The sequence below is a fragment of the Lycorma delicatula genome, chromosome 3, assembly GCF_047948215.1.
Source record: "Lycorma delicatula isolate Av1 chromosome 3, ASM4794821v1, whole genome shotgun sequence".
Classification (NCBI taxonomy): domain Eukaryota; kingdom Metazoa; phylum Arthropoda; class Insecta; order Hemiptera; family Fulgoridae; genus Lycorma; species Lycorma delicatula.
The window spans coordinates 152291435-152318630 of NC_134457.1; the positions used below are offsets into that span (position 1 = coordinate 152291435).

Consider the following 27196-nt stretch of genomic DNA (forward strand, 5'->3'; position numbering starts at 1 on the left):
GTTTACGTTGTTATAATTTTAAAACCATGTTTGTTCATAATGTCAAGATTTTATTATAATTTTACATGTGAAGTTTTAATTAATGTTATAAATAGAACAAAATGAAATTTCCTGAAGATGGAATTTAATTCCGAAAGCGCTTAAACGCGTCGAATTCAATTGTTGGTAAGCAGTTTATTGTATATTACCTTTTTTTAGAATTTTTCAAAAAGTAACCTATTGCCACTTCTGTGGCAATATTAGTATTAACACATTTTTTAGCCATAAATTTAAAGGTATTTCAGCGATATTATTATAAATTATATCTTAATGATTGCAAAGAAAAAATATATTACGCTTCAATAAATATTTAATTTAATTTAACATTAAGCATTACAGTAATTACTATTTACAAACAAAAAGTTTATAAAATAGCAATATAAATTTATAAGTTGTCCAAAAAATTTTAATCACTTCATTTTCAAACTTAATCAACCATTTTTAATGATACAGACTCAAAAAGTTTAGTTACAAAACAGATTATCATACGTCTTTGTTTTTAATTTAACTTGTCTCGTAACAGCTTTTTTCTTAATTGAATTTTCTTAGTGATGGATTTTTTTACAACCATCTTGGTTTGTTATTTTTGCTTCAGTAACATCCTTTCACAACCTCTTAGTGTTGTTTATTTTTGGCATTGTACGCTGTTTCTTATAAATGAATATATTATATATATATTTTTTTCCTTTTCGTTTAATTTTTTTGGAGTGTTTTTGATATTTATTTTCCTTTGTTTTTACAAAGTTAAATATTTGTTTAAGTTAAACTGTACCATAATTTTATTCTGTGGTCTCCGGAAATAAATAGCCTTTTATTTTCATACTATTTATTCATTAAAACTACAAAATATAAAAATATATCTTCTTTAATTCTGTAACGGTAAAAGTGTAATTTTTTTTTAACTAGTAAAATTTAATTTGTGAAAGTCGACATGTATGAAATGATGAAACAAACAAGACAAGAGACTAAAATGAAATTCTCTTTTTGTACCTCGTAAATTTGACCTTTTCTTTTACGGTGATAGAGCTTGGATAAACAGAAATAAAGAATAAAACGCTAACAGTAAACAGAAATGATATCTCTTCGGTCAAAAAAATAATATAATTAATTTTATTGACATTGAAAATTTTCACGGAAAGTTACAACATTTTCTCTTACAATGATGTAATCAGGTCGTTGAGATCAAAATAAATTTAACATGGACAATGAATTCTGACAGTAGATGTCACTTTTAGATGTCGATTTTCCCTTTTAGCTAGAAGGTATAAATCAACTGGTTGAAGTGAAGTCGGTGGTCAAAGGAAATATTCCTCAGGCAGAAATATCTAATCTATGAATAACTGTTGGATGAAACCTTTAGTTGATGAAAATTTGTCATAATAAAATAAAATGAAAACAAATTATAATTTTAGATTTTTACAATTTTAAAAAAGAAATTTATTTCGTTTTAAATTTTATTAAAATATAAAATCCTACTTTGTTTACGTTTTCCTTCAGTTCTAATCGTTGAAGCAAAGATGATAAAACTATAACTCTAATTGTAGTCGTCAAAAAATCGGAATTAATTATTTGTATTGATATATAAACATTTTAGCTTATGAAAAATCTAACTAAAAATTTAACCAAGATTTCAACTCCGAATATTTTGGATGTAAAACAGAAACTTTACCAATTCCCTGCAAATTTCGATCAGTACTTTTGTTTCATAATGCAGCCTCGTTATGTAAATAATAATTAATAATCCATAAACCTAGTTGTGTAGATGGAATCGTACGATCGGTGGATGGACATTTATGTGAACAGAATTTTATTCATCAAATACATCATCAGAAAAATAAAATAATCCTTTAAAAGAGTTTAGATTATTTTTAGCCATCAAAAGTTTGACTTGTAGACAAATTAAATCAGTTTTATTCTAATTTCGAATATTCCTTTTGTTTTTAATATCTTAAATTTTTCCTTCAGCCAAATTCATATTTAATATAAAATTTTATTCAATTATACATTGATAATTCAATATTTTTAAATTATTGAGGCCTAATTTTAAATGATAAATTAGACTGAATTATAATTTAAAGAATAAACATAAAAATATCCACGTTCCTTTTTAATATGTATTTATTTTTTAAGGGAAGAAGCTTATACTTTTCTTTATGTAATACTCTTCTGTAATAAATATATTATTTATCTCAAGAAATTTACCAAGGATAACCAGAATCCTAATTTTATATATTTTGATAGAAACATTCAGTTTGGCCCTCACTATACAATTTTGTAAAAGTTACAGTTTTAGTAAAAAAAGCTTACAAAATCCATATATAAATAATAAAATTAGCTGTCCTTGAAAAATGTATTTCTTTAAGGATAATTCTTAACCGATCTTATTTGTTCGCATATGAGAGAAACCAGTATGGGAGTTTAGTCTTCACCTCTTTAATTTCAATATCTATTCCACTTGACTTCTTTTATCAAATTATGACGGAGGTATTAAAATAAAATATATTTTATTTAGGTAATATTTTAATTCAAATATTTAATTCTTTTTTTTTCTATGTAACAGCAAAGTTTATTTCAAGTTTCCTAAATGGTCGTAATCTTTAAAAAGGAATTTACTGGATCTAATAAAGAAGAAAAAAGATAATCTACTTTTTCATAAACAACATTTTCTTTCTTTTGACGTTCAAGTTTTTTGTAACAGGAAACTAAGCGGTCCTTCTTTCAAGTGAACTTCAAAGTACATGACGACTGGTGTTTTAAAAAAAAAACCACTAACAGCGTTTTATTTAGAATAATTTAATACTGGTTTTATCAAGAAAGACTAAAGTACTTTTAAAAAAGTTACTTTATATTTATTTTCTTTTAAATTCTTTTAGAATAAACGAGTAAAACCTCAATAATTTTATTTGACCTCAATAATCCTTATTAGAAGACCAAATTTTATTATTTTATATTTTGGTTTAGGCTAAATATAATATTTAATTTTGTAAATTTCCAAGTTACGCATTAACAGTTTACGATTTTTCTTTATATCTGTTTGAAGCTGATTTAAAATTGTTATATTCTTACGTGACAGTTATTTAGTTATTTAGAAAGGCTGATAGATGCTTCAAGCCCAATATCTGAATAATAAAAAAAGTATCCGTTATTTTACTCATTATAGTTCTTATTTATGAGTACTGCGTTTAACCCGTTCTAATTATTTAAAAAAAAATGATTTCATAAATAAGTACTTTAAAAATTCCTAGAATGGAGTTCTGTCAGATTTAATATTTCCATAATGAATAAGGTTAACGTAAAAATCTTTTGCTGAAAGAATAATAGTTTTTACAAAAATAATTTCTTGAAATCTTTTCCACCTGCTTGAAATTTACGTAATAAAACAATGATTTACCTATCTATGAGTAAGTATAAATTAAAAAGAAAATCATCTCAACCATTTCTCTGAGATTAAATTCACATTATATTTTTAATAAACACATATAATTATGAAGAAGTACTTGTTATCAGTCGTATAAAAATATCCTTTAAAATACTTAAAATGAAAAGTACAAGTATATACATATTTATAAAAGTTTATATTGTAGATTCCCAAAAAGAGATATTTATAAAGAAAGAAGAAAACATAAGGGGAGTAAAAAACATCTAAGCACAGTTTTTACAGTAATTTTCAACAAATTAATAAATTAGTTTGTTGATGATAAAAATAAAAAAAATAAATTTAATATTTATTATATAATTGAAGACATTTAAATTTCGAAAACAATTTTCAAAATCCATTTGAGAGGTTAGCAATCTTAGAGAACATTTATCTCTAAAAATAAAAATGTAAATGTTCATTTGTTCAAAATCTAAAATCTCCAAAAGTTCTTCATCGATTGCTTTTAAATTTTGACACAACTTTGCATTCGAATACGCGCTGTTTTTATATACCTACTAGGTGTACCTACTAGGTAGGTGTATATACCTACTATATACACAGGTATAAACATGCTTTTTTTGAAAAACAGCACTATTTATTTGACGTAAAAGCAACACACGCTATACTAAATATTTTACGATTCCATTTCAGTTTCCGATATGTGTTCGCTATAGACTAAAAAACTACTGGACCGATTTACGCGCGGGGAAAAAGGGAAAAGGTAAAGGGGAAGAAGGGAAAAAAAGAAAAAAAGGGGAAAACGAGCAAAAGCAAAAATGGGAGAAGGAAATCAAAAGGGGAAAGGAGAACAAATAAAAGGGGAAAGAGGGAAAAGGGATATAAGGAAAGAGAACTGGGGGTAGAAAGAAGAAATGGAAAGGGTAGATGGGGGAAAGGGCTATGGTAATAACGAAAATGGGAAAGGGAAAGGAAAAGGGGAAAGAGAAAAAGGGAAAGGTTAAACTTTGCGAAGTTCCGTAATGTTCATTTTGTTAATCTTTTATCAGACTTTCAATTGTGTTCATTTAAAGCTAGCAGTAGCGAAGCATTGTCGGGTTTTCTAGTTAAAAATAAATAATTTACTTACCTCTAGCAAAAGTAATATTTATTTATTAATTTTAATTTTAAATTAGATTATTGTTTTATTTAATGGATCCAAAATATTTTTATTTTAGATAAAACATTTTAGATTCAAATTCGCTTTTATTAAAACGTAGAAGAGTATACCTTCTACCCAAATAAATATTGATTTTTTTGTAATTTTTTAAAAATTTGTTAGGTAAATAAATCATCTCTTATGTATAAAAAATTAAATGGAAAAAAATACGAAATTATGTCAGATGATATCAAGAGAAAAAAACAACGTTTAGTTTTTCTCTGGAAAGAGATGTAATGCTAAGCTGTGTTTAAATATGTAAAAAATGCATATACAGAATAAATGAAGGAAACATTATTATCATTGTTGTTATCTATTTAAAACGGATCATTTTTTATTGCTGTATATGATTTTTATTTAAACAATCTGTTCTGAATTAAGCAGTTGGAATAATAAATGGTGATAAAATAGAACAGATTTAATTACCTTAAAGCGGTATTTTTTTTTTTAATCGTTTATTAAACAATAGAAATTTTTAATTAGAAAAGAGTAGCGATTATCCGTCCCGTAAAACAGAATCGGCTCGCGGAACAGGCTTGTAAGTGTGAGGGAATATTTAATATGTCATTTGACCGACTGGTTAGATATTTTGGTTAGAATTTTGGTATATGTTGAATTCATCTGAATTCAACATATTAAGGTACGTAAGTTTTACGTTATTACTGAATAAAATTACTTATTTTTTACGTAAGTTATTTCTGTGGTAATGAATACACAGAAACCATCTGTTGTTTTCTAACCAAACCGGCTACATTACTGTCACTTTATTACTGTAGTGTGTAAAAACACAAAAGATGGGTCGGCTCTTTATTTTAAAACTTTATTCGCTGACTCTGTTCATTGTATTTACAAAAGGAGAAAACTTTTGTTTCTACCTATTTTCTAAAGATTTTCCACAATAATCTGTGTACTGGAGGTTTTTCTTAGCCAAGATGAAGAGGCTTAATGTTGGTTATATCTCACTTTCATTATTATATCAATTGAAGTAAACAAGCATAAAACCTTGCGTTGTAGAAAACTTTTATCTCACGTCTTCTAAATGCGCATAACATTTCTTGGAAACAAGTAAACACCTACTATAATCTCATATTTAAACTTATCCGAGATGAACTTCGGTAAGTTTTAACGACTCGTTAAAACGATTTATACATAGTCTTAGTTTAGTCACGGGTTGAAATTTATTAAGACAAATTTACTCAAAATCCCGGTGAGTTAATAACAACAAGGAATTTGCCGCTATGATTTTAAGTTACATAGCGGTATATTCCTTGTTATTTTGAAGCAGAAACATTTTGCATACTGTTTTATATCAGTTATGAATTACGTAGGTTCATTAGTAAAATGAAAAACTTTTCTTCTCTGATTAAAGGCTTTGTTGAATTCAAACGGAAATGCGTATTCTTTTCTGCATATTAATATAGACGAGTTTAATAAAGAAAATTAAAAAGAGTGAGTTATGAATGAAGTTTTTTAGATCTTCAAATAGAACGAATATTATGTTCAAATTTTAAGTAAAAGATAAAAAATTCATATACAAGGATGAAACGCATGATTCTTCAAAGGTTTTTCGGTCTTTTGTGAATTACGAAATAATGCAAATACTTACTTCAGCGTTGGATGTTATTTTTATCATCTCAATCTTTTAATTATTATACATTTTAAAATTTCATCATTGAAAAAGAAGCCAGAAATATAACTTAATTTATTTGTTATTTTTTCTATTAAAGAGTAGGCATCGACAGCTATGATTATTAGCCCTGTACGGTTATTGTTAGCATGCGAAAAGATGCCATGCCTGACCGGGATTTGAATCCCGGATCTCGCGTGAAACGCTATCAACTCAGTTATCGAGGCCGGTTAATTGAAATTTTATTTGTGCATTACTAAACTTAAAAATATAATTTAAAAAAATTTACTCAGAAATATTTCTTATTAAGAGAAAAACGTTTAAGAATTAATATTAAAATTGTATTATATTATGAATGAAATTTTAACATAGTGATTTGATCCGAACTGGGTTTTCATTTTCTGTAGTAGCTTCTGGTTTGATGCATTTTACATTCTTTTCTACTCCGTCAACCTCAGCATATTTTTCTTCCGTTTAATATCTGATTCTTTTATTGTCCTACTTTCCTTCAAAAAATAGATCTATTAACCATGAATGGTTATTATACGGCTAACCAGTTGTTTTTGTAAACATTTTTTACAGGATTTTGTCATAATTTTTTTTTCAATAATTCATAAAACCGATTATTTTTTTAATACCAGTTAATTTGATTTTTAACATTCTCTTATAACATCGCATTTCAAAGCCTTTTATTGTTTGGATTTTTCATTGACTTCCCTATTGTCTTTCGTTAACATAATGCTATATATTTCAGACAAATAAATTTAAAAATGTCTTCCTAATTATTAAATTTATTTTTATACATATGGAATTATTTTGGTATATAAAATTTCTCATTCCTAGTTCAAGTATCTTTTAGCTTTTAATATCTTCTTTAATTCATCATCCATCCTTTTTAATTTTACTATCAAAAAAAAAAAATGCTTGTAATTATTATTTACTATGAAATTATAATGACACTAATAATATTATAAATAATTATTAATGATATCGTAGTAACGTTCTTAACTGAATTTGCTTATAAAGTGGAATATTTTACTCGTGTCTTCAAATTATTCTTTCTCTAATTTTCTAATATTCTTGATTAATTTTTATAAGATTGGTGCTTAATATGAAATTAAAATTTATATTTATTGCTACTTTTATTGTATATATTTTTTTTTGAATGTGATAATTTTATCTCAAAGGTATTATAAAATTAGATATTTTTTGTGACTGGTCAATCATACGCAAAAAAAAAAATTAAACAAGAGATAAATATTAAAAATTAAAAAAACATGACTGCCAAAAAAAAAAACATTGCTCTTTAATGTAGGATAATTGACGAGTGTGCGGGTGACAATTTTGTATATATATATATTTTTTTTTTAAATTGTTTTAATCTATTTACATATAAATATATATATATATATATAGTTTATAGACTGTATATATATATATATATAGTCTATGACAGTCCCGGTAACGTAAGGACTCCAACGCGTGGTGATACATCTAAATCGGTTCAGCCGTTACAGAGAAATACATACATACATAATTTAAACAATAACAATTGCACTCCTTTTTGGGCAGCTGTATAAAAACAGTAGTTATATGAATAAAAAATGATCATTTGATCTATCAAATGATTTGAAAAAATCTCTCAAATGAATGAGTCGTTTTTAAATAACTCGCATCTCAACGCTTCATTCTGAACGATTTTGAAACCTCGTAATCTCATACGTGAGATGTGAGGTATTCAAATATGACTCATTCATCAGATAGATTTTTTTTAAATTTTTAAATTGTTTGTATATTTTTTAATATATGTACACTTATACACTTCTTCAAGGAATTTTAATGGAAACCACTCTCTCATTTTTTTTTTTTGTATTCATATATATTTATGGTTCTGGTAAATAGTAAAAAAATTACAAAACGGAAAATATACTGTCAAATACTGTAATTCAATCCTTTTAATGTATGGATCCGTTTTAATAAAAGTGGCATTAGTAATAAATCTTGATTTACATCCCTTCATTTCCAAAATGATATTTTAGCTATTTTTAAAGTATACATTTAAAAGAAATGTTGTTTAGTACTTTGTCTTTAAGGTAGTATTTTAACATAGTAAGTACTTTAATAAATTTCCCAACAACAATATAATTAGAAGCATAAGACATCAACTATTATTATTATTTATTGTTAAATACTACTTTTGTTATCAGTCTCATTCGTCAAAAGTCTAAATAACATATTGAAATTATTCATTCAGATCTATTATTATTCGTTTGAAATATTTATTTTACAATTATATCCAGTCAACTTTCAAAAGCATATTTTTCCAATAATAACGTAAATACATATTATTTCATACCTGCTCTCAGTTCAGTTTTTTGCAGTATTATTATTCATTATTTAACTAATCAGGTATTTTTATTTTATTTTTAGTGTATATTACTTGTTTATAATTAGTTGGTATTTTATTTTTATAAATATTTTAACAGAATAAAAGACAGGAAGATAAATAAATCTGCTACGAAAATTTGAGAAAAAAATAATAAATTCTGTCCTAATTGAATTTAAATTGTTTCATGCAAAAAGTACTAAAGAATAAAGGAATTTTTTTTTGCTCAATAACAATTATAATTACAATCGGCTCTCCTGCAGAGCCATAAGTAAGTTTTCTGACAAAAGCACGTGATAAGAAGGTCCTTAAGGAACCCCCGAAATAAATAATACACAATAAACAGTCGTAAGCAAACTAAAAGTCAAATATGAAATTTCAAGCTCAGACATAAATCACAAACCAATAATTTCAGCATCATATAGTCCACAAAAAAAAAATCATTAATAACAAATAAAAAAGAAAAAGAAAGAGAAGTAACAAAAAAAAAAATGAATTAGAATAAAAATTAATAAAGTAAATATTTTCTTATTTAAAAGGAAATAGAAGAAATGTTTTATATTGTATAACATCTGTTAATTACGTGAAAGTAAATTAATTGATTTTAAAGTTTAAAAATTATATTTTAGAATTAAAACAGGGTTTATCTTTTAAAACCGTCTGTTCCTATTTTTTCATCATTTCCTTCTTCATGAACTGGTCAATTGTAATTTCATTAAAACCATCGAAAGTAAACACTGTGTAAATTATCATGAGTAAAAACAAATTTATATTTTTCTTTTTTTATAATAATTTAGCAATGGGGTTAAAGGCTCTAATAAATTTACGTACTTTTAATCTAAAAAAATTTAATTAAATGTCTGTCTGTTTTTTTTTTTCGTTTTAGTTACTACGAAGTTTGACTGAATGTTTCGGTTATATTACAGCTGTTAACTCTTGAATAAATACAGTTTTTAATAAACTGAATTGAGTTATATTCATTTACAAGTCACTTGTTATATTTTTTTTTAATATCACATTACGATAGTATTGTCTCATCCTTGTTCAATAAATATACTCGTATATCATGGTCTAAAGAATTCTAACCTTCCTCGCTTTACGAAACAGATGTTGCCATGCAACCCAATTTTGATCCTAATCTTTACTGCGCACGATTCATGTGAGTAGTCAAGGAATTTAGTTAGAATCTTTTGAATTTGTGTGCGCGTGGATGTGTCTATTAGTGCGTGAAGTTTTTGTTCGAGTTCCCATGAAAGTGTCAAGACTTATTCATAATTTTAAAATCAATATGAACGGAATTAAAACTTTTTGCATTTCATTTCAAACATAGCAAGTTAGCAAACGTTTTATTACAATAAAGTATGAATTTTTTTTAAACAAATAATAAAATTTTCTTTTTGTTTGAATGAAATAAGATTTTCTGTTGTAAATAATCTTATATTTTAATGAAGTTGGTATGTATTTGTCACAAAATTATTTTAAGCCGGCTTTTAAGATAAATAAAATTTTGCAACATACAGTATTTATTTTTCTTGTGAATACTTTTAAAATCAAACATTAATATTTTGTACGTATTTAGAGAATTTATGTTCTATAGGAATATAAGAAAATATTTAGTTGCGTAATAGAAAATAACAAACAGAATTATTTTTTAATAATATTAATTTTATCTAGAGCAGTATTTTTTCTTTCAGAAGATATGTAGGAATTATTCATTTGAATTTTAATCCGAGGAAGTCTAAATACTATTTTATTCTGTGTACAAACTAAAATATTTTGTTTGAATAAAAATATGTTTTCAGATAAAATAATTCACTACATAAGATTGAAGCTTGTGCGTATGAACGCGAAATGTAATTTTTGTAGCGAATGAAAAATGTCATGCCTGACCGAGATTGGAACTCGGGATCTCCAAATGTTAGGCCGAGACGCTACCACTCCGCCACGGTGATCGGCATGTTAAAAACTAGTCGGAAAAAACAAACAAATAGTCAAGCGATAGGGAATCGATAGATATCTCTAACAATGTAGAAATTGACAAGAACAAAACAACATGTTGCTATAAACAAAAAAGTAAAGCAGTGAAGAAAAATCCCATCACAACATTTTCCATAAGGGTACAAACTGTCATTAAGTAGTCCCAAAGTCAAGCACGTGGAGACGGTTTAACCTTCAGACGTCCCAGCTGTTATCAAGCAGATTGATCCCTAGGTGGTTGACGTGATTTTCAAGATGTTGGTATTTAACATTGTACTATTTCACAAGCTCACGTAACGTCAAAAGCTCCAGTTATTTGTGAACCTCATCGTTCTGTGTGAAACATGGCTCCTCCATAATTGTCGTCGTTCCTTGTTTTGGAAGCTTTGTTTGATATATGCGTTACTATCACTTGTTTTCCCCACAACAGTTATAAATTTTATTCATAATCTGCGCAGTTAGAAATAGATTTTCGTAAATCGTATATACTCTTACTTTTAACTTCTATGCGCATTTATGATAATGGTCTCTTATCGTAGATCATCAGATGTTCTCGTTTTTCAATATAGTTTTTTTTTTTAAGAAATACTTACATAATTGGCTCCAGTTTAAAAAATGAAACAAAATCTAATAAAATTCAATTGTTTTAGAAAAAATCCTTCAAATTTGTATTCTCCTAATACCAGTGTGATACAAAAAATGTAATTGTTTATTTATTTATACAATATTTTCTTAAAGAGTTTACGTTGCATTAAAAAGCGTCTTTAATAATAAAAAATTATTTACGTATATACTAAATACAACACTGTTTACACAGTAATTTTAGCAGAAAATTACAGTTTACTATATTATATTTAACACATTTTATAGAATATATAGGAAACAAAAAAAAATTGTAGAATTTTTTTTCTTTAATTTTATTTTAATATACAAACATAAACATTCGTCTTAAAAAAAGTATGCATACTATACATGCATACAGGATAAACCTGTATTATGTTATTCACACTATTCATTGTGAAAAACCTACAATTTAATAAATATATCCAAGAAATTTTGCGCTATAATTTTATAAAAAAATAAGCTACTGAACTAATCTATGTTCCTCAACTGACATGTTTGTTGAATGTTTGATGATGATGTAATTTCAATTCTGTACATCTTGGATACTTTTAAAATTTAATTAGCCATCGATATGATGTTCCGAGGGTCATAATATTTCATACTATTATTACTTACATGGCGGTATACACACCTAAACTAATGATGTTAAAAGTAAATAAAATAACTAATTTTAAAAATATCACTTTTAGATTGTGAAATGGATAAGGCAAGAACATAACTTTTATATACCATGCTGTTTTAACTTTTATATATCTTTCTTATGTATATTTCACCTGGTGCCTGATTACTGTACAGGTTAAAAAACTCTTTTGTTCCTACATTAAACATAGAATTTTTTAAATTGGTAATCCTTTCATACCATTATAGGCACAGAATGGTCTGTCTTGCATCCATTCATGATCATACTGAAACTGAAGGTGTCTTCATATAATACATGATATAACTTTTTTGTGGTGGTGGGAGGCGGGAATGCATTTACGCACGGAGTACCGAGCTTCCACTGGTGGTCTTATAAAATCGCCATCTTGCGGCTAAAACCACCCGCATTTCTATCAGGACTCGCCCCGTAACCGTTTCAACATTACTTCAAGCCGAGTCCTTCTGTCCTAGCCTGAGAAGAACACTACCTAGTTTTCACATCGCTCACAACTATTCAGGTTGTCCTTCTTGGCCCTGAGAATGCCCTCAGCGAATCGGATTACACTCTCCCAGCTGCTGAGATCACGAAGGATCATCGCAACCATGTTGTGGGGCCTCAGTGCTTCCGACATCTGCCTCTAGTGTCCCTCGATCTGCCGCCCACCGAGCACATTCGAAAAAGGTGTGCTCGGCGTCGTCCCGTACACCGGGGTAATAGAGGCAACTGGGGGACTGCGCTTTCCCGATGGCATGGAGATAAGCGCGAAAGTACTCGTGACCTGTTAAAAATTGGGTCACGTAATACTCCATCTCTCTATGCTGCCGCTATATCCACTCTGACAAGAGGGATGGCTTTCCGGTCCATCGTCCTCTGGTCTAGCGGTCCCAGATCTCTTACAAGGAGAGGAACGTGCGAGTGCGTTCCTCTTCGGCTATGGTCATCCGGTCTTTGCCTGTCCGTCGCCTCCTGTAGGTCGCCTGGCGCTACTTTGCCAAAAGAGCAACGGGAATTACGCCAGCGACCACTAGAACGGCAGGCTCGGAAACCGTCCGATACGCGGAAGAGACTCGTAAGGCAGCGGTGCTTTGCACCTGCACGAACCGCTTCCGGTTTTTTTCAATTCTTAACGCCTGGGCTCACACTTCTGCCCCGTACAACAGGACGGAATGCACCGGTCGATCAGCAGTCGCCATCTGCGGTCCACCGACATTCATCATGAGCCTGCAGAGAGCGGTTACGCAGATTTAGTATAATTACAAAAAAAAATCTCATTACTTAAAAAATAATATCATAATTAAATCAGAAGTTCTTCTGTCCTTTCTATTATAGTAAACAGAACAAAACATTTTTATGTAAAAAATATAGGGCTTTTCCTGTGAGAGTTTTGATCCTTTACGATGATCAACCGTACCTTGATTTTAGAGTTCACTGATTTCCTTTCCGACCACTCACACTTTTCTCTCCGATTTTCTCATCCTCTGCTTTCCTCGGTCAATTAACCTTTCCGTTTCCACAAACTTATCCGCCCGTGATTTAGTTGTCTACTCCTCTTATGCTTTTATTTAAGCCTTCCGTTTCCTTAATCTATCACCCGAAAACACCATCTTCCTCTTCTCTTTATGTAACTTTCTAGTTCCATTAACTGCTATTCCATCCTACTGCATTGCTGCTATACGCAGCAATTCCTTTAGCCCTTTTTGTTTATGAAGATTGAAAATTACAACTCGATAACAAATAATTTAAACAAAAAAATAAAAATAAAACAACATTATAAAACAAAACTTTCAAGTCAACAGATTTAAACAGTACAAAGTTATAACAACAATTTTTTGCAATGCTTTTATTTCGGCACAGTGGTTTTTTTGTCTAATCTATTTACGCTTTGATATCCATTCCACATTGTCTGTTTTATCCCGTTTTGCTTTTCAATCTAGATTTAGTTGGGGAATCTTAGTCGCTTCTTTGGCGTTTCTTCAACTTAATTTTAATCTCGTTTAATCTAAGTCGTTAATAGAATATAACTGTTTATTAACTAGCAGTTTATCTTTCATGAAAACGACCTACTCACCATTTTCTTTATAATAGTTAAAGTAAGGGAAAAGGTACTTCCTAATTTTCCTGACTCTCCGTGACAGATCTTGTTTTATTCAAACATTTAACCATTTTTCACTCATTGATAATTTACACATACTTTTTAAAATATCAATGTGAACACCTTCAATTTAGTTAGCATTACGAGTATCGGAATGTTTTCAATTTTTTGCATTTAAACTCCTTATCATTAATATTGCAGTCACTTACGACTAGTTCCATAGATTTCATAATTTTCTTCACAGTAGCTAAAGCCATCTTATACGAATCATGCTGAACTCCAGATAAGACAACATGCGCTTTCTTTTCATTTTATCAACCCACATATAATTTTTAACATCTTTTTCCTTCAATTTAGCCACCTCATTTTTGAAAACAATTCATTATACTGATATCATTATACTTATTACTAGCAAATAGTCATGACTGCTTAATCTTTTCATTTTTTGACTTTATTTTATTCTCCTGACGACGGTCTAAGGACTGGAAGATCTAGATAGTCAGATTTAATTTGCTGCCTAGGTGGATCTTCATTTTTGAATAATTCAAAACAATTATCTCATCAAATTTTGAAACAAAATTATTTAGCTTTATTTCTAAAATTTTTAATAATTCTTATTCTGTCAAAATTGTGTTCATCTTGTCCTGCACAGACATTTCGTTACTAAAAGTACTTCTTTATCCATCCAAATAAATAAATATGCAATTAATAAAAGATTTCCGTGATCCAATTTAACTAAATACTTTATTGAATAGAAGTAGTATAGAAAAGGCGGTTTAAGACCAATTTCAAGGTCATTCGACGCTGCCGGGTGAGGTGTGGCATGTGGGAACCCCTGGTGCGAGGCTAGATGAGGCGAGGTGAGCACCTCGTGCGAGGCTATAACATCGAGCTACTGACAGCTCCGTGGCGCGAGTGGTAGAGTTTCTTCAGCCTTTCATCCGGAGGTCCCGGGTTCGAATCCCGGTAAAATAATAAAACCTTTTAAAATATAAATATACAAATTTAATAAAAACTATAACAATTACGTCAACGAACAAGTAGATATAAATCGTTATTATTTTCCTTATGAAAACGCAAAATAACCGCACAATCATGTTTAGACCTGCTTATCTATTGCACACACATCTGCTCAAGTTTTAACAACTATTTTTTCCTTATAAACAGGAAACGCTTATCAACCGCTTGTTTCGACATCCTTATCACCAATCACATCCGCTCGACTCCGATTAAAACAAAAAATTAATCTTTTCCTTATAAAACAGGAAAACAGTCAACCCCCCGCATCCTACCAACTGGTATAAATAGCGAAGTTCAAACAGTGCACTACCATTTCAAAAGTGGATTTGACTGCAGACGAAGAGTTTATACTGTACGTTGTTGAAGGTGATATATTTGATAATTTTTATCCGAATATTGGTGAAGTATATGTTTATATTGAATCAATTCGGAATATATATTTGAACCAAAGAAGAAGAAGCATCATATTAAATAATCAGGTAAGTGTTTTGATTCTTAATAAGATAAGTTTATGTAGAAAGCCTTAATGGTGTTCTCACCTAACTTTTAGTTCAAACACCATTTAAAAACTTCCTAAGATAAGTCAGTATCTTAGAAATTAGAAATAATAACAGTAAAATCTCTTAAAATATAAATTTAATAAAAAAGTAGAATAATAAATTTTAAAAATTAAAAGAGAACTATTAACAATGTCCTCTTTTATGTTATGTCATATAGATATAATTAAAATTAAATTTTGATATATATCTGAAAAATTCAACATATTTATTTAATTAAACAAAATTGAAAATGTATGACTAGTTTACGAGCCCAAAATGCCACAACCATATCGTTTATATCGTATCGATTATAATTCGATATATCGTCCTAACCTAAAGTATTCGTTATATTGGCATAACGTATTTTAGTCGATGTTAATTTACGCGCGCAATTTTCCACACCTAATATCGTTTATATCGGATCATCCTAACTTAATTAGTCAGTGTTAATATTAAGCGCGCAAAGTGATACATTCAGTATAATTAAAATATAAATTATCCATATCTATCATTATTCAAAAACTAGAAAAAGTATTTTTTCTTATTTGTTTAAGATATGCACAATAAGCCGACATATAATATCGTATTACAACTTTACATAACTCTTCAAGTTTTTCGGCGACAAATAAAAAAATTATTATAAAAATTATATCATGCTTCATGTGAATAACAAAAAAAAAATATGAAAGATACATAAAAACGATGTAAACAAATATAAAATGAACATAAAAGATCATGAAAGGAACATAATCGAACGTGATACACACATAAACGAACATAAACCATACCTGAACAGTATACGAAACGAACATGAAAGAAACTTACATGGTAAAAACATGAATTCAACATAAACGAACATGAAACAACTTAAACAATCATAAAATGAAAATGAAAGAGTCATAATTCGAATATTAAAGATCATAACACAAACGTAAAAACGTCAAACAAAATGAAAATGAAAATTATTATAAACAAATATGAAATGAGCATAAAAACAATGACAACTTTGGACGACTTCTTCATGCTTACATTGGAATTCGTAAGTGTAAATCGTACTAGTGCCTTTATCTTCTGATAACCAGCATTAGAGTTACTTAAACAGTAAAATTTAACTGTAACTCAGATGAGTTTGGTTTGATTTACGACTACATTAAAACTTAAGTAAATGTACAAGATAACTAAATTAAATTATCAAATGGACTTTACTCGTTTAACTCTGATCCGATTTCAAATGTTATTAGAGTTGCATCATATTAGTGGTAATATGTTGTATACGTGACTGGATACACATAGACGAGGTAACGCACAGGCTTTTAATAAACGTTTTTTCCTGTTCGAGGTCAAGACGTCGCTATCGATCACGTGGCTTGGGTGTGGTACTTTGTGCGCGTGTGATAATTGTCGTGTTTCTATTGGTCAAGATGACGTAATGGTTTTTTCCTGTTCAAACATGTTCGAGCTCACGCGGCTTGGGTGTGGTACTTTGGGCGCGTGTAATAACTGCCGTGTTTCTATTGGTCGAGATGACGGCATTGTGTGAGTGGTGGGAAGAAGAGGTATATAATGCGTTATTATAAATACTGTTTAACTCAGACGCTTCTTGTATCTCGTTGTGTTCACTTGTATCTCAGTTTATAAGTTTATAAGTATCGAAGTTTATATTGATTCAATACGGAATATATATTTGAACCAAAGAAGAAGAAGCATCATATTAAATAACAAGGTAAGTGTTTTGATTCTTAATAAGATATGTTTATGTAGAAAGCCTCTAAGCATTAATGATGTTCTCTCCTAACTTTTAGTACAAACACTAATTAAAACCTTCCTAAGATAAGTCAGTGTCTTAGAAATTAGAAATAATAACAGTAAAATCTCTTAAAATATAAATTTAATAAAATATTAGAATAATAAATTTAAAAAATTAAAAGAGAACTATTAAAAATGACCTCTTTTATGTTATGTCACATAGATATAATTAAAATTAAATTTTGATATATATCTGAAAAATTAAACAAAATCTAAAATGTTGTTTCCATTATACAAACATCTAATTAAAAAAGTATATATAATTACATTGTGTGTGCATATAATCTTCGCTCAGATTATATAACGAATCATGTTTTTTTTTTTTAAATTGCAAATTGTATTGAAATCTGTACAACCTAAGTTATAGACAAAAAAAACATGAAAGGTACATAAAAACGATGAATATAAAATATAAAATGAACATAAAAGATCATGAAAGGATCATAATCGAACGTGATACACACATAAACGAACATGATCCATACCTGAACAGTGTACGAAACGAACATAAAAGTTCATGAAACTAACATGAATTCAACATAAACGAACATAAAATAACTTAATCAATCATAAAATGAAAATGAAAGTCATAATTCGAATATTAAAGATCAGAACACAAACGTAAAAAGCATCCTAAATTATTATAAACAAATATGAAATGAGCATAAAAACAATGACAACTTTGGACGACTTCTTCATGCTTACATTGGAATTCTTAAGTGTAAATCGTACTAGTGCCTTTATCTTCTGATAACCACCATTAGAGTTACTTAAACAGTTAAATTTATCTGTAACTCACACGAGTTTTGTTTAATTTACGACTAAGTTAAAACTTAAGTATACAAGACAACTGAATTAAATTATCAAATGGACTTTACTCGTTTGATTAACTCTGATCCGATTTCAAATGTCTTACGAATCGATACTGTGTACACACATCCGGTTGAAAATGAAAAACTCAAGTAGCTGCTCCCTTTAAAGTCCGCCAACTAGGTACTTAAGCTGTCTCCTCTGGGCGATTTCTTCAGTCCTGCATTGGATTTCGTGAGAGTAAGTCGTACTAGTGCTTATATTCGGATAACCAGCCTTAGATTTACTTAAACAGTCAAATTGTAAGTTGCCCGAGTTTGGTTTGATCTACGCCTACAACAACATAATTGTTAGCTTAATACAGCAATTAGACCGACTACGATAAACCTAATGTAAGTATACAAGACTACATAAATATTATTAAAATTATTCGCATTATTAATTCTCACCCGATATATATAGGCTCATATTCGACCACAATCTAATTCGTGATTGTTGCTGTTTTTGTTGCAGGAACATGTCTGGAGTAAACCGTTACAAGAAGATCAGACTCTCTGCGATCGATCAAGTTGGCCGGTTCATCCTTGTTGAAAATGCATTCAATTGCAACCTGGTCACATATTACTACAAGAATGACAATCAAACAAACAAGGACATCGGACCACTTTTAAATTCTATGAAGCTTGAAATCGGAACGATGCTGACCGAAACGGTTGATCGCTATGGATCTATAAAATACAACATCTTAATCGAGCTGTCGTACGAAAAGCCAATGATCGATGAGTATAGAGACATTTGCTTCAAAACAAAAAAACTTTGCGGTCATCAACGTGAACGATATCGAACACTCGATAGAAGCCGCGTTCGAGTCATTGCTTCGCGAAGAGGCCAATTTTGAAGGAAAGCAGAGCGGCTGGACGCTTCTGAGTATCGATGGGGTCTTAGTTCGCATAAATCGTTACCGTCCACTCAAAGGGTCATCTTTCATTCCTCTACCTAAATCCATCCTACACAAACATGCCGTCGTCAACGTGAAGAATAACGACGATCTTTGTTTCGTATGGTCGATCCTGTGCAAGTACGTGCAAGGTCGTCATCGTAATCGTATAGATAAGAGATACGACGCCCTATTAAACAAGTATAATTTTGGTTCCCTTAACTTTCCAACACCTTTGAGTGATGTCTGCAAATTCGAAAAAATGAACGACGGGGTATCTGTAAACGTTTACTCGGTAGATGAAAACGAAAACATCATTCCGATCAAGGTTTGTTCTGCTGAAAATTATGACCATTTCGATCTTTTGTTGCTAGTCGAAGGTGATCGTCGTCATTTCTGTTTCATTTCCGATTTCGAAAGGCTGATACGATCCCAGCTGACGAAACACGAGCATGGAATTAAGATTTGTAAAAGGTGTTTCACCTACTACAAAACTGATAAAGATTGTGCAAGAAAAATGGCAGATCATCTCGAAAGATGCAGCAGTAATCCTCCTGCAAGAGTAGTTCTCCCCGAAGTGCAGGAAGACGGCTCTCAACCCGTATTGCAATTCAAGAATTACCATCATGTGTTTCCAGTTCCTATAGTATGTTATGCCGATTTTGAATGTATCTTAAAACCGATCGCAAAGTGCTATCCTAACCCCCAAAGTTCATACACCGTTTCTACGGAGCAGCACATCCCCATGAGCTATTGTGTGTATTTCGTAGTTCATCCTTCCACGCCGGAGGCCGTTCGAAACGTGATTCCAACAGACCCTATCCTCTACAGGGGAAAAGAGGCGTCCTGTTCGTTTATGCAACTCCTCCATGACGTAGCTGCTCGTGTTGGTGAAGTCCTAAAAGTGTACAAAGTAATGAAATTTTCCGAAGAAGACAGATATTCCTTCGACTCAGCCACAAAGTGTCAGATGTGTAATGCGAAATTCACCCCTGAGGTCCAACCGGTGAGAGACCACTGTCACATCACAGGAAACTACCGCGCAGCACTATGTTCCATATGCAACCTGAAAAGGGTTAGTCGGACCTTCATCCCCGTTTTCATACATAACAGTTCAAACTATGATTCTCATTTCATCGTCAGAGAACTAGGCTATGACGAAAAACAAATCACTGTGATCCCGAACTCTACCGAAAAATACATCTCCTTTTCGAAGAGAATCAACGACCGTATTTCCGTTCGCTTTATCGACACCTACCGATTCATGGCCTCCAGCCTAGATTACCTTGTAAAAACCATACCTACCGATAAATTCAACCATACCAAAAGGTTTTTCAACGAATCGGATATGCCCCTTGTTACCAGAAAAGGAGTCTACCCATACGAGTACACCACCTCTTGGGAAACCCTAGAAGAGACCTCTCTTCCTCCGATAGAGGAATTCTACAGCAGTCTCACGGGATCGGGTATATCCGAAGATGACTATGAACATGCGATAAAAGTGTGGGATCATTTCAAAATAAACACACTAGGTCAATATAGCGATCTTTACCTGAAATGCGACGTGCTGCTCCTGTCGGACGTTTTCGAAAATTTTAGATCCCTATGCCTTAGGGAATATAGTCTAGACTGTGCGCATTACTTCACCTTGCCTGGTTTCTCGTTCGATGCGATGTTGTTCAAAACGAATATTCAACTTGAACTGATCACAGATTACGACATCTACATGTTCTTTGAAAAAGGTATCCGCGGTGGTATTTCGGTTTGTGTTAAAAAACATGGGGAAGCAAATAACCCCTACATCCCAGATGGATATAATCCCCATCAACCGCCCAAATACCTCATCTACCTTGACGCCAACAACTTATACGGCTGGGCCTTGAGCCAATGTCTTCCGTACAAGGATATACGGTGGGTAACGACTGAAGAAAAAGATTCTGTGATGGCAAATTTCATGGCCATACCAGACGATGGTCCAACCGGATATATACTCGAAGTAGATGTCGAATATCCCTCACACCTCCACAATGCGCACAGTGACTTTCCCTTTCTGCCTACGATCGAAACCCCTCCGATCTCTAATTACCCCAAACTCATCCCATCGTTACGGAACAAGTCGAAATATATCTGTCACTTCTCCACCCTAAAACAGGCGATTAGAAACGGACTTCGGGTTACCAAAGTTCACAAAATGTTGCAGTTCGCACAGTCCGCATGGTTGAAGGGCTACATTGAGCTCAACACGCTGAATCGCCAAACAGCTCGAAACGAATTTGAAAAAGACCTCTTTAAACTGATGAACAATGCAGTTTTCGGAAAATGTATGGAGAACGTCAGAAAGAGGGTCAACATTGAATTGGTTTCCTCTGAAAAAAGGCTGATGAAGCTCATCAGTAAACCTACCTTTCAGGATAGGATCATATATAATGAAACTCTATGCGCCGTTCAGTGCGCTAAGGAAAAGATATATTTCGACAAACCTATATACGTGGGCCTGTCCGTGCTCGAGTTGAGCAAGACTCTTATGTATGACTTTCACTATGATGTTATGAAAAAAAAGTACGGATCGAAAATATCTCTGCTGTACATGGATACGGACAGTTTTTTCTACGAAGTGAAAACTGACGACTTTTACCAAGACCTACAAGAAAGTACGTTCGCAGATTACTTCGACACGTCCGACTACCCGGTAGCTCATCCCTGTCACTCGCTGAAGAATAAGAAAGTGATAGGAAAATTCAAGGATGAGTGCAGCGGAATACCGATCCGAGAGTTCATCGGCTTGAGAGCAAAACTATATACGTTCAAAACTGGTCCTGGAAAAATTATCAAAAAAGCTAAAGGAATAAAAAAGAATGTAGTTAAAAACGAAATTGAATTTGAAGATTATAAAAAGTGTTTGCTCGACAGTAATGCTGTTGTGTACAGGACCATGAAGATGTTTAGATCTAAAAAACACATAATCGAAACTATCCAACAGAACAAATTGGCTCTAAGTTATTTTGATGATAAACGTGTCGCTATAGACAGACTAAATACTCTGCCGTGGGGTCATGTCAGTATCCCGCTGGAATTGAATCAAGTATTTAACGATAGGACCGAGGCGACCACATCGGAGGATGTGATGGAGTAATTCGTGGCTAACATGGAATACATATTAAAACATGGTCTGGAAGTGGGGTTGGAAGGCCAGCTTCTGGAGGTTGGCGGCGGGGGTCCAACAGGATCGTCGTCGCTGGATGCCCCAGGAGACGCTGGAAACCCTCACGGAAGGGCAGCACATGAAGAGCCACTAGCACGCGCGGAGACGATGCTATATCATAGTGTGTTCCATACCGTTTTGTGAGAGGGAGAGGTTTTTAGTAGGTCCCTGTGTCCGCAGGAAACCCCATATACCCCACTCCTACTGGACATCTGGTTGCAGATTAAAAAATATATATAAAAAAGGAAAACAGATATTTTAACGTTACGTTATACATATTAAAACAAAAAACATACAAAAAAAAGAAAAAAAACAAATGATAAAAAAATTCGAGTGTTTTATAGTAGGCCTCTCGGGGAGAGATTTCACTCATGTAAAAAAAAATCTCAACGCGCCGCTGTTGCTACCTCCAGGGTGGTGCGGAAACGCAACAATCGTTTTTACTTATTTATGTAAAAACAATAAGTGAGAAATGAACCCGGGAACTACGGATGAAAGGCCGAGACAATAAAAACTATAACAGCGAGCGACTGAAAGCTATGATCTTCCGTTCCACAGTAATCAAGCGAGAAATAACGTTATTTATCAGTTTAGCAATTAACTCTACACTGTTATCACACCCTGTTTTTAAAATTATCGGTTACGCACATTCCGTAAACACTCACACATATACCGTTTCTAAGAATTGATACATCGTTTCCCCTCGTACAGTTACATCCCGTTATATTATTCAAAGACTACTAGTCATATCATTTATACTCCAGCATTGTGTTTATATTTTTAAATAATTGTTAAAAGGTGAAGTTAAATATTTTCTAAAAGTATCTGATTGGAACTGGATTTTATTAAACAACATCATCATCATCTTAATAAGACAAATGTTTTAAATATTTATCTCTTTGAAAAACATAAGTGTAGAAGGTCTGGAAGCACTATTGATATTCTCACCTAAATTTTAGTTCAAACGTTATTTAAAACCTCCTTAGATAAGAAGGTATCTCACTTCTTTAAGAGGCAGTAGAGACGATATTCACTAATCTATATATGCACCGAAAGACTAGAACGATGATAAATTTGGACGATAACACCGACGTTGTTGAAGAATCGTGGATAGAATCCGTGGAAAAGATCATAGAGACGACACTGACCAAATTCATCAACAACGGCAGCGGGTGAGTAATGAGTAAAATAATTTATATAGATTTAAACATTATTCGTTACCGTCCGCTGCACGGTGCCTCTAGCACATTCATTGCTACACCGAAAAACTTGTAAGAAGAGAAGCAATAATTAATGTAAAAAATCCGCATGACGAAAAATATTTCCTATGGTCCGTGTTAGCATACTTACATGACCAATCAGGGCGTAACTATCGTCAGAGTCGGTATACAAAGTGCGAACATGAAATTAACATGACCGGGACATCATATCCAATAAAAGTAAAAGACATTGGTCGCTTCGAGGTGTTGAACCCTTAATAAGCATCAATGTCTACGGCTATGAGGAAGATAACGATCGTATGTACCCGGTACGTGTTACCGAAAACCGCGATCGTACCCATTGCATACACCTATTGCAGCTTGCAGGGGAGACGAGAGATAAATTTCACTACTGCCTTATAAATACCAAACCAGGTAAAAATGGGCTATCTCGCCTCCTTTCAGGTCTTACAAAACATCGGTGTAGCAGTCAATATTGCCCTTACTGTTTGCACCGTTTCAGTTCATCAGACCCACTTGTCGCTACACAAAACCTAAACCAACATTTGATCGAGTGTAAGCGACACGGTGCACAAAGGATAAGATTACCTTTCATATTTTTTTTTTGTTACCCACATGAAGCATGATGTAATTTTTATAATAATTTTTATTTGTAGCCGAAAAAACTTGAAGAGTTATGTAAAGTTGTAATACGATATTTTATTGCGGCTTATTATACACGATATCTTAAACAAAAGATATGGATAATTTATATTTTAATTATACTGGATGTATCACTTTGCGCGCCTAATATTAACACCAACTAACTAAGTTAGGATGATACGATATAAATGGTATTAGGTGTGGAAAATTGCGCGCGTAAATTACCATCGACTAAAATACGTTATGCCGATATATCGAATACTTAAGGTTAGGACGATATATAGAATTATAATCGATACGATATAAACGATATGGATGTGGCATTTTGGGCTCGTAAACTAGTCATAAATTTCCGATTTTGTTTAATTAAATAAATATGTTTAATTTTTCAGATATATATCAAAATTTAATTTTAATTATATCTATGTGACATAACATAAAAGAAGACATTTTTAATAGTTCTGTTTTAATTTTTTAAATTTATTATTCTACTATTTTATTAAATTTATGTTTTAAGAGATTTTACTGTTATTATTTCTAATTTCTAAGACACTCTTAAGAAGTTTTTAAATAGTGTGAAACGTTGATACTTATATATATATATACAAAAAGAAATATTAAGTAAACTGTAATCTTATCAATTTAGTTTATGTACTGTTTTTAATTGCAGTGTCAGCGATAACAAGTACGCGGTTACCAATTAATTTTATTAAAATACAATTTTAACTGCAGTGTGAGCGATAACAACTATGCGGTTTTGATAAAACTTCTTATAACAAATAAATATAATTATTATCATCAAGAGAGAGAGAGAGAGAGACGTAATGCATTTCATAATAAAGAAATAATTATTGCACGTAACAATAAATAAAATTTTAAAAATAAACTAAATTTAAAGAAATAATTATTAAATAAATTAAATTTTATATAACTTATCAGCGGAAGTTGCATTCAGATAAAAAATAATTGGAAAATAAAATAAATTGCATACGATAATTTAATCGCGGTTATAAAGTCAACTCTTTGTATAAATTTTATTTTCGGAACTTGCATTCAGATAAAAAATAATTTGAAAATAAAACAAGTTAATTTTATAAGAGATAAAAAATATTATTCGAAACTTTATTCAATCTTGCGTTAACACTCAATCATAATGGAACGTTCTTTTTATGATAGAGTCCATACATTTTACAGGGTTACTAGAAACGGTGACAAAAAGATTTATTCGCCGTTATGGCCACATATGGACAATCCGTTACTTTCCCCCGTCGTGGTCTACCAGAATACTTATGTTCGTGCGAATTGATTATTGAAAACGTGAAAAGAATGCACGCTATGGTACGTGCAAATAAATACGAAATGTTATGGGAAAGTCCGTTCACCTGTACAGTTATCGATAGTTATCGAATGATTTTTTACAACGTTCAATTCATCGTCGGTAAATCTGTTTGTATACGTCTTTGGTAATAAGGTTTGAAAGCTGTCCGGTTCACCCGATTCGCTGTCGAACAATATTACGTAAATACGGAGTTCGCCGTATTGAGTAAATATTTTTCTCATTTCCAACAGTACGTAGCTCACACCGATATCAAGATCAGTCAACCTCTTGAACGGTATCTTCTTTAGAAAACAATATTCATCGTTGAAAACGTTAATAAATGCTACGGTGTCCATCTTAACATTCGCAGTGCTCACACTCGAATGACAATTGCAAGTGTGATTTACCTTCTTACACCCTATTTCCACGACAATTTTGCAAAAACAACCGACACAGTTCGTTACTATCGATAACTGTACAGGTGAACGGACTTTCCCATAACATTTCGTATTTATTTGCACGTACCATAGCGTGCATTCTTTTCACGTTTTCAATAATCAATTCGCACGAACATAAGTATTCTGGTAGACCACGACGGGGGAAAGTAACGGATTGTCCATATGTGGCCATAACGGCGAATAAATCTTTTTGTCACCGTTTCTAGTAACCCTGTAAAATGTATGGACTCTATCATAAAAAGAACGTTCCATTATGATTGAGTGTTAACGCAAGATTGAATAAAGTTTCGAATAATATTTTTTATCTCTTATAAAATTAACTTGTTTTATTTTCAAATTATTTTTTATCTGAATGCAAGTTCCGAAAATAAAATTTATACAAAGAGTTGACTTTATAACCGCGATTAAATTATCGTATGCAATTTATTTTATTTTCCAATTATTTTTTATCTGAATGCAACTTCCGCTGATAAGTTATATAAAATTTAATTTATTTAATAATTATTTCTTTAAATTTAGTTTATTTTTAAAATTTTATTTATTGTTACGTGCAATAATTATTTCTTTATTATGAAATGCATTACGTCTCTCTCTCTCTCTCTCTTGATGATAATAATTATATTTATTTGTTATAAGAAGTTTTATCAAAACCGCGTACTTGTTATCGCTGACACTGCAATTAAAAACAGTACATAAACTAAATTGATAAGATTACAGTTTACTTAATATTTCTTTTTGTATATATATATATAAGTATCAACGTTTCACACTATTTAAAAACTTCTTAAGAGTGTCTTAGAAATTAGAAATAATAACAGTAAAATCTCTTAAAACATAAATTTAATAAAATAGTAGAATAATAAATTTAAAAAATTAAAACAGAACTATTAAAAATGTCTTCTTTTATGTTATGTCACATAGATATAATTAAAATTAAATTTTGATATATATCTGAAAAATTAAACATATTTATTTAATTAAACAAAATCGGAAATGTATGACTAGTTTACGAGCCCAAAATGCCACATCCATATCGTTTATATCGTATCGATTATAATTCTATATATCGTCCTAACCTTAAGTATTCGATATATCGGCATAACGTATTTTAGTCGATGGTAATTTACGCGCGCAATTTTCCACACCTAATACCATTTATATCGTATCATCCTAACTTAGTTAGTTGGTGTTAATATTAGGCGCGCAAAGTGATACATCCAGTATAATTAAAATATAAATTATCCATATCTTTTGTTTAAGATATCGTGTATAATAAGCCGCAATA

At 31.1% G+C, this 27196-nt stretch overlaps 2 protein-coding genes across 2 annotated transcripts in view; both read left to right on the plus strand.

Annotated features, from left to right (window-relative positions):
* LOC142321000 (acid sphingomyelinase-like phosphodiesterase 3b) overlaps window positions 1-27196 on the plus strand; it is a 1240094-nt gene that overhangs the window by 679963 nt on the left and 532935 nt on the right. The gene's annotated exons all lie outside the window — the stretch shown is intronic.
* Window positions 19589-24163, plus strand: LOC142320765 (uncharacterized). The gene is made up of 2 exons (XM_075358754.1): window positions 19589-20603; window positions 24150-24163. The coding sequence occupies exons 1-2, from the start codon at window positions 19589-19591 to the stop codon at window positions 24161-24163; spliced, it is 1029 nt and encodes a 342-aa protein (XP_075214869.1).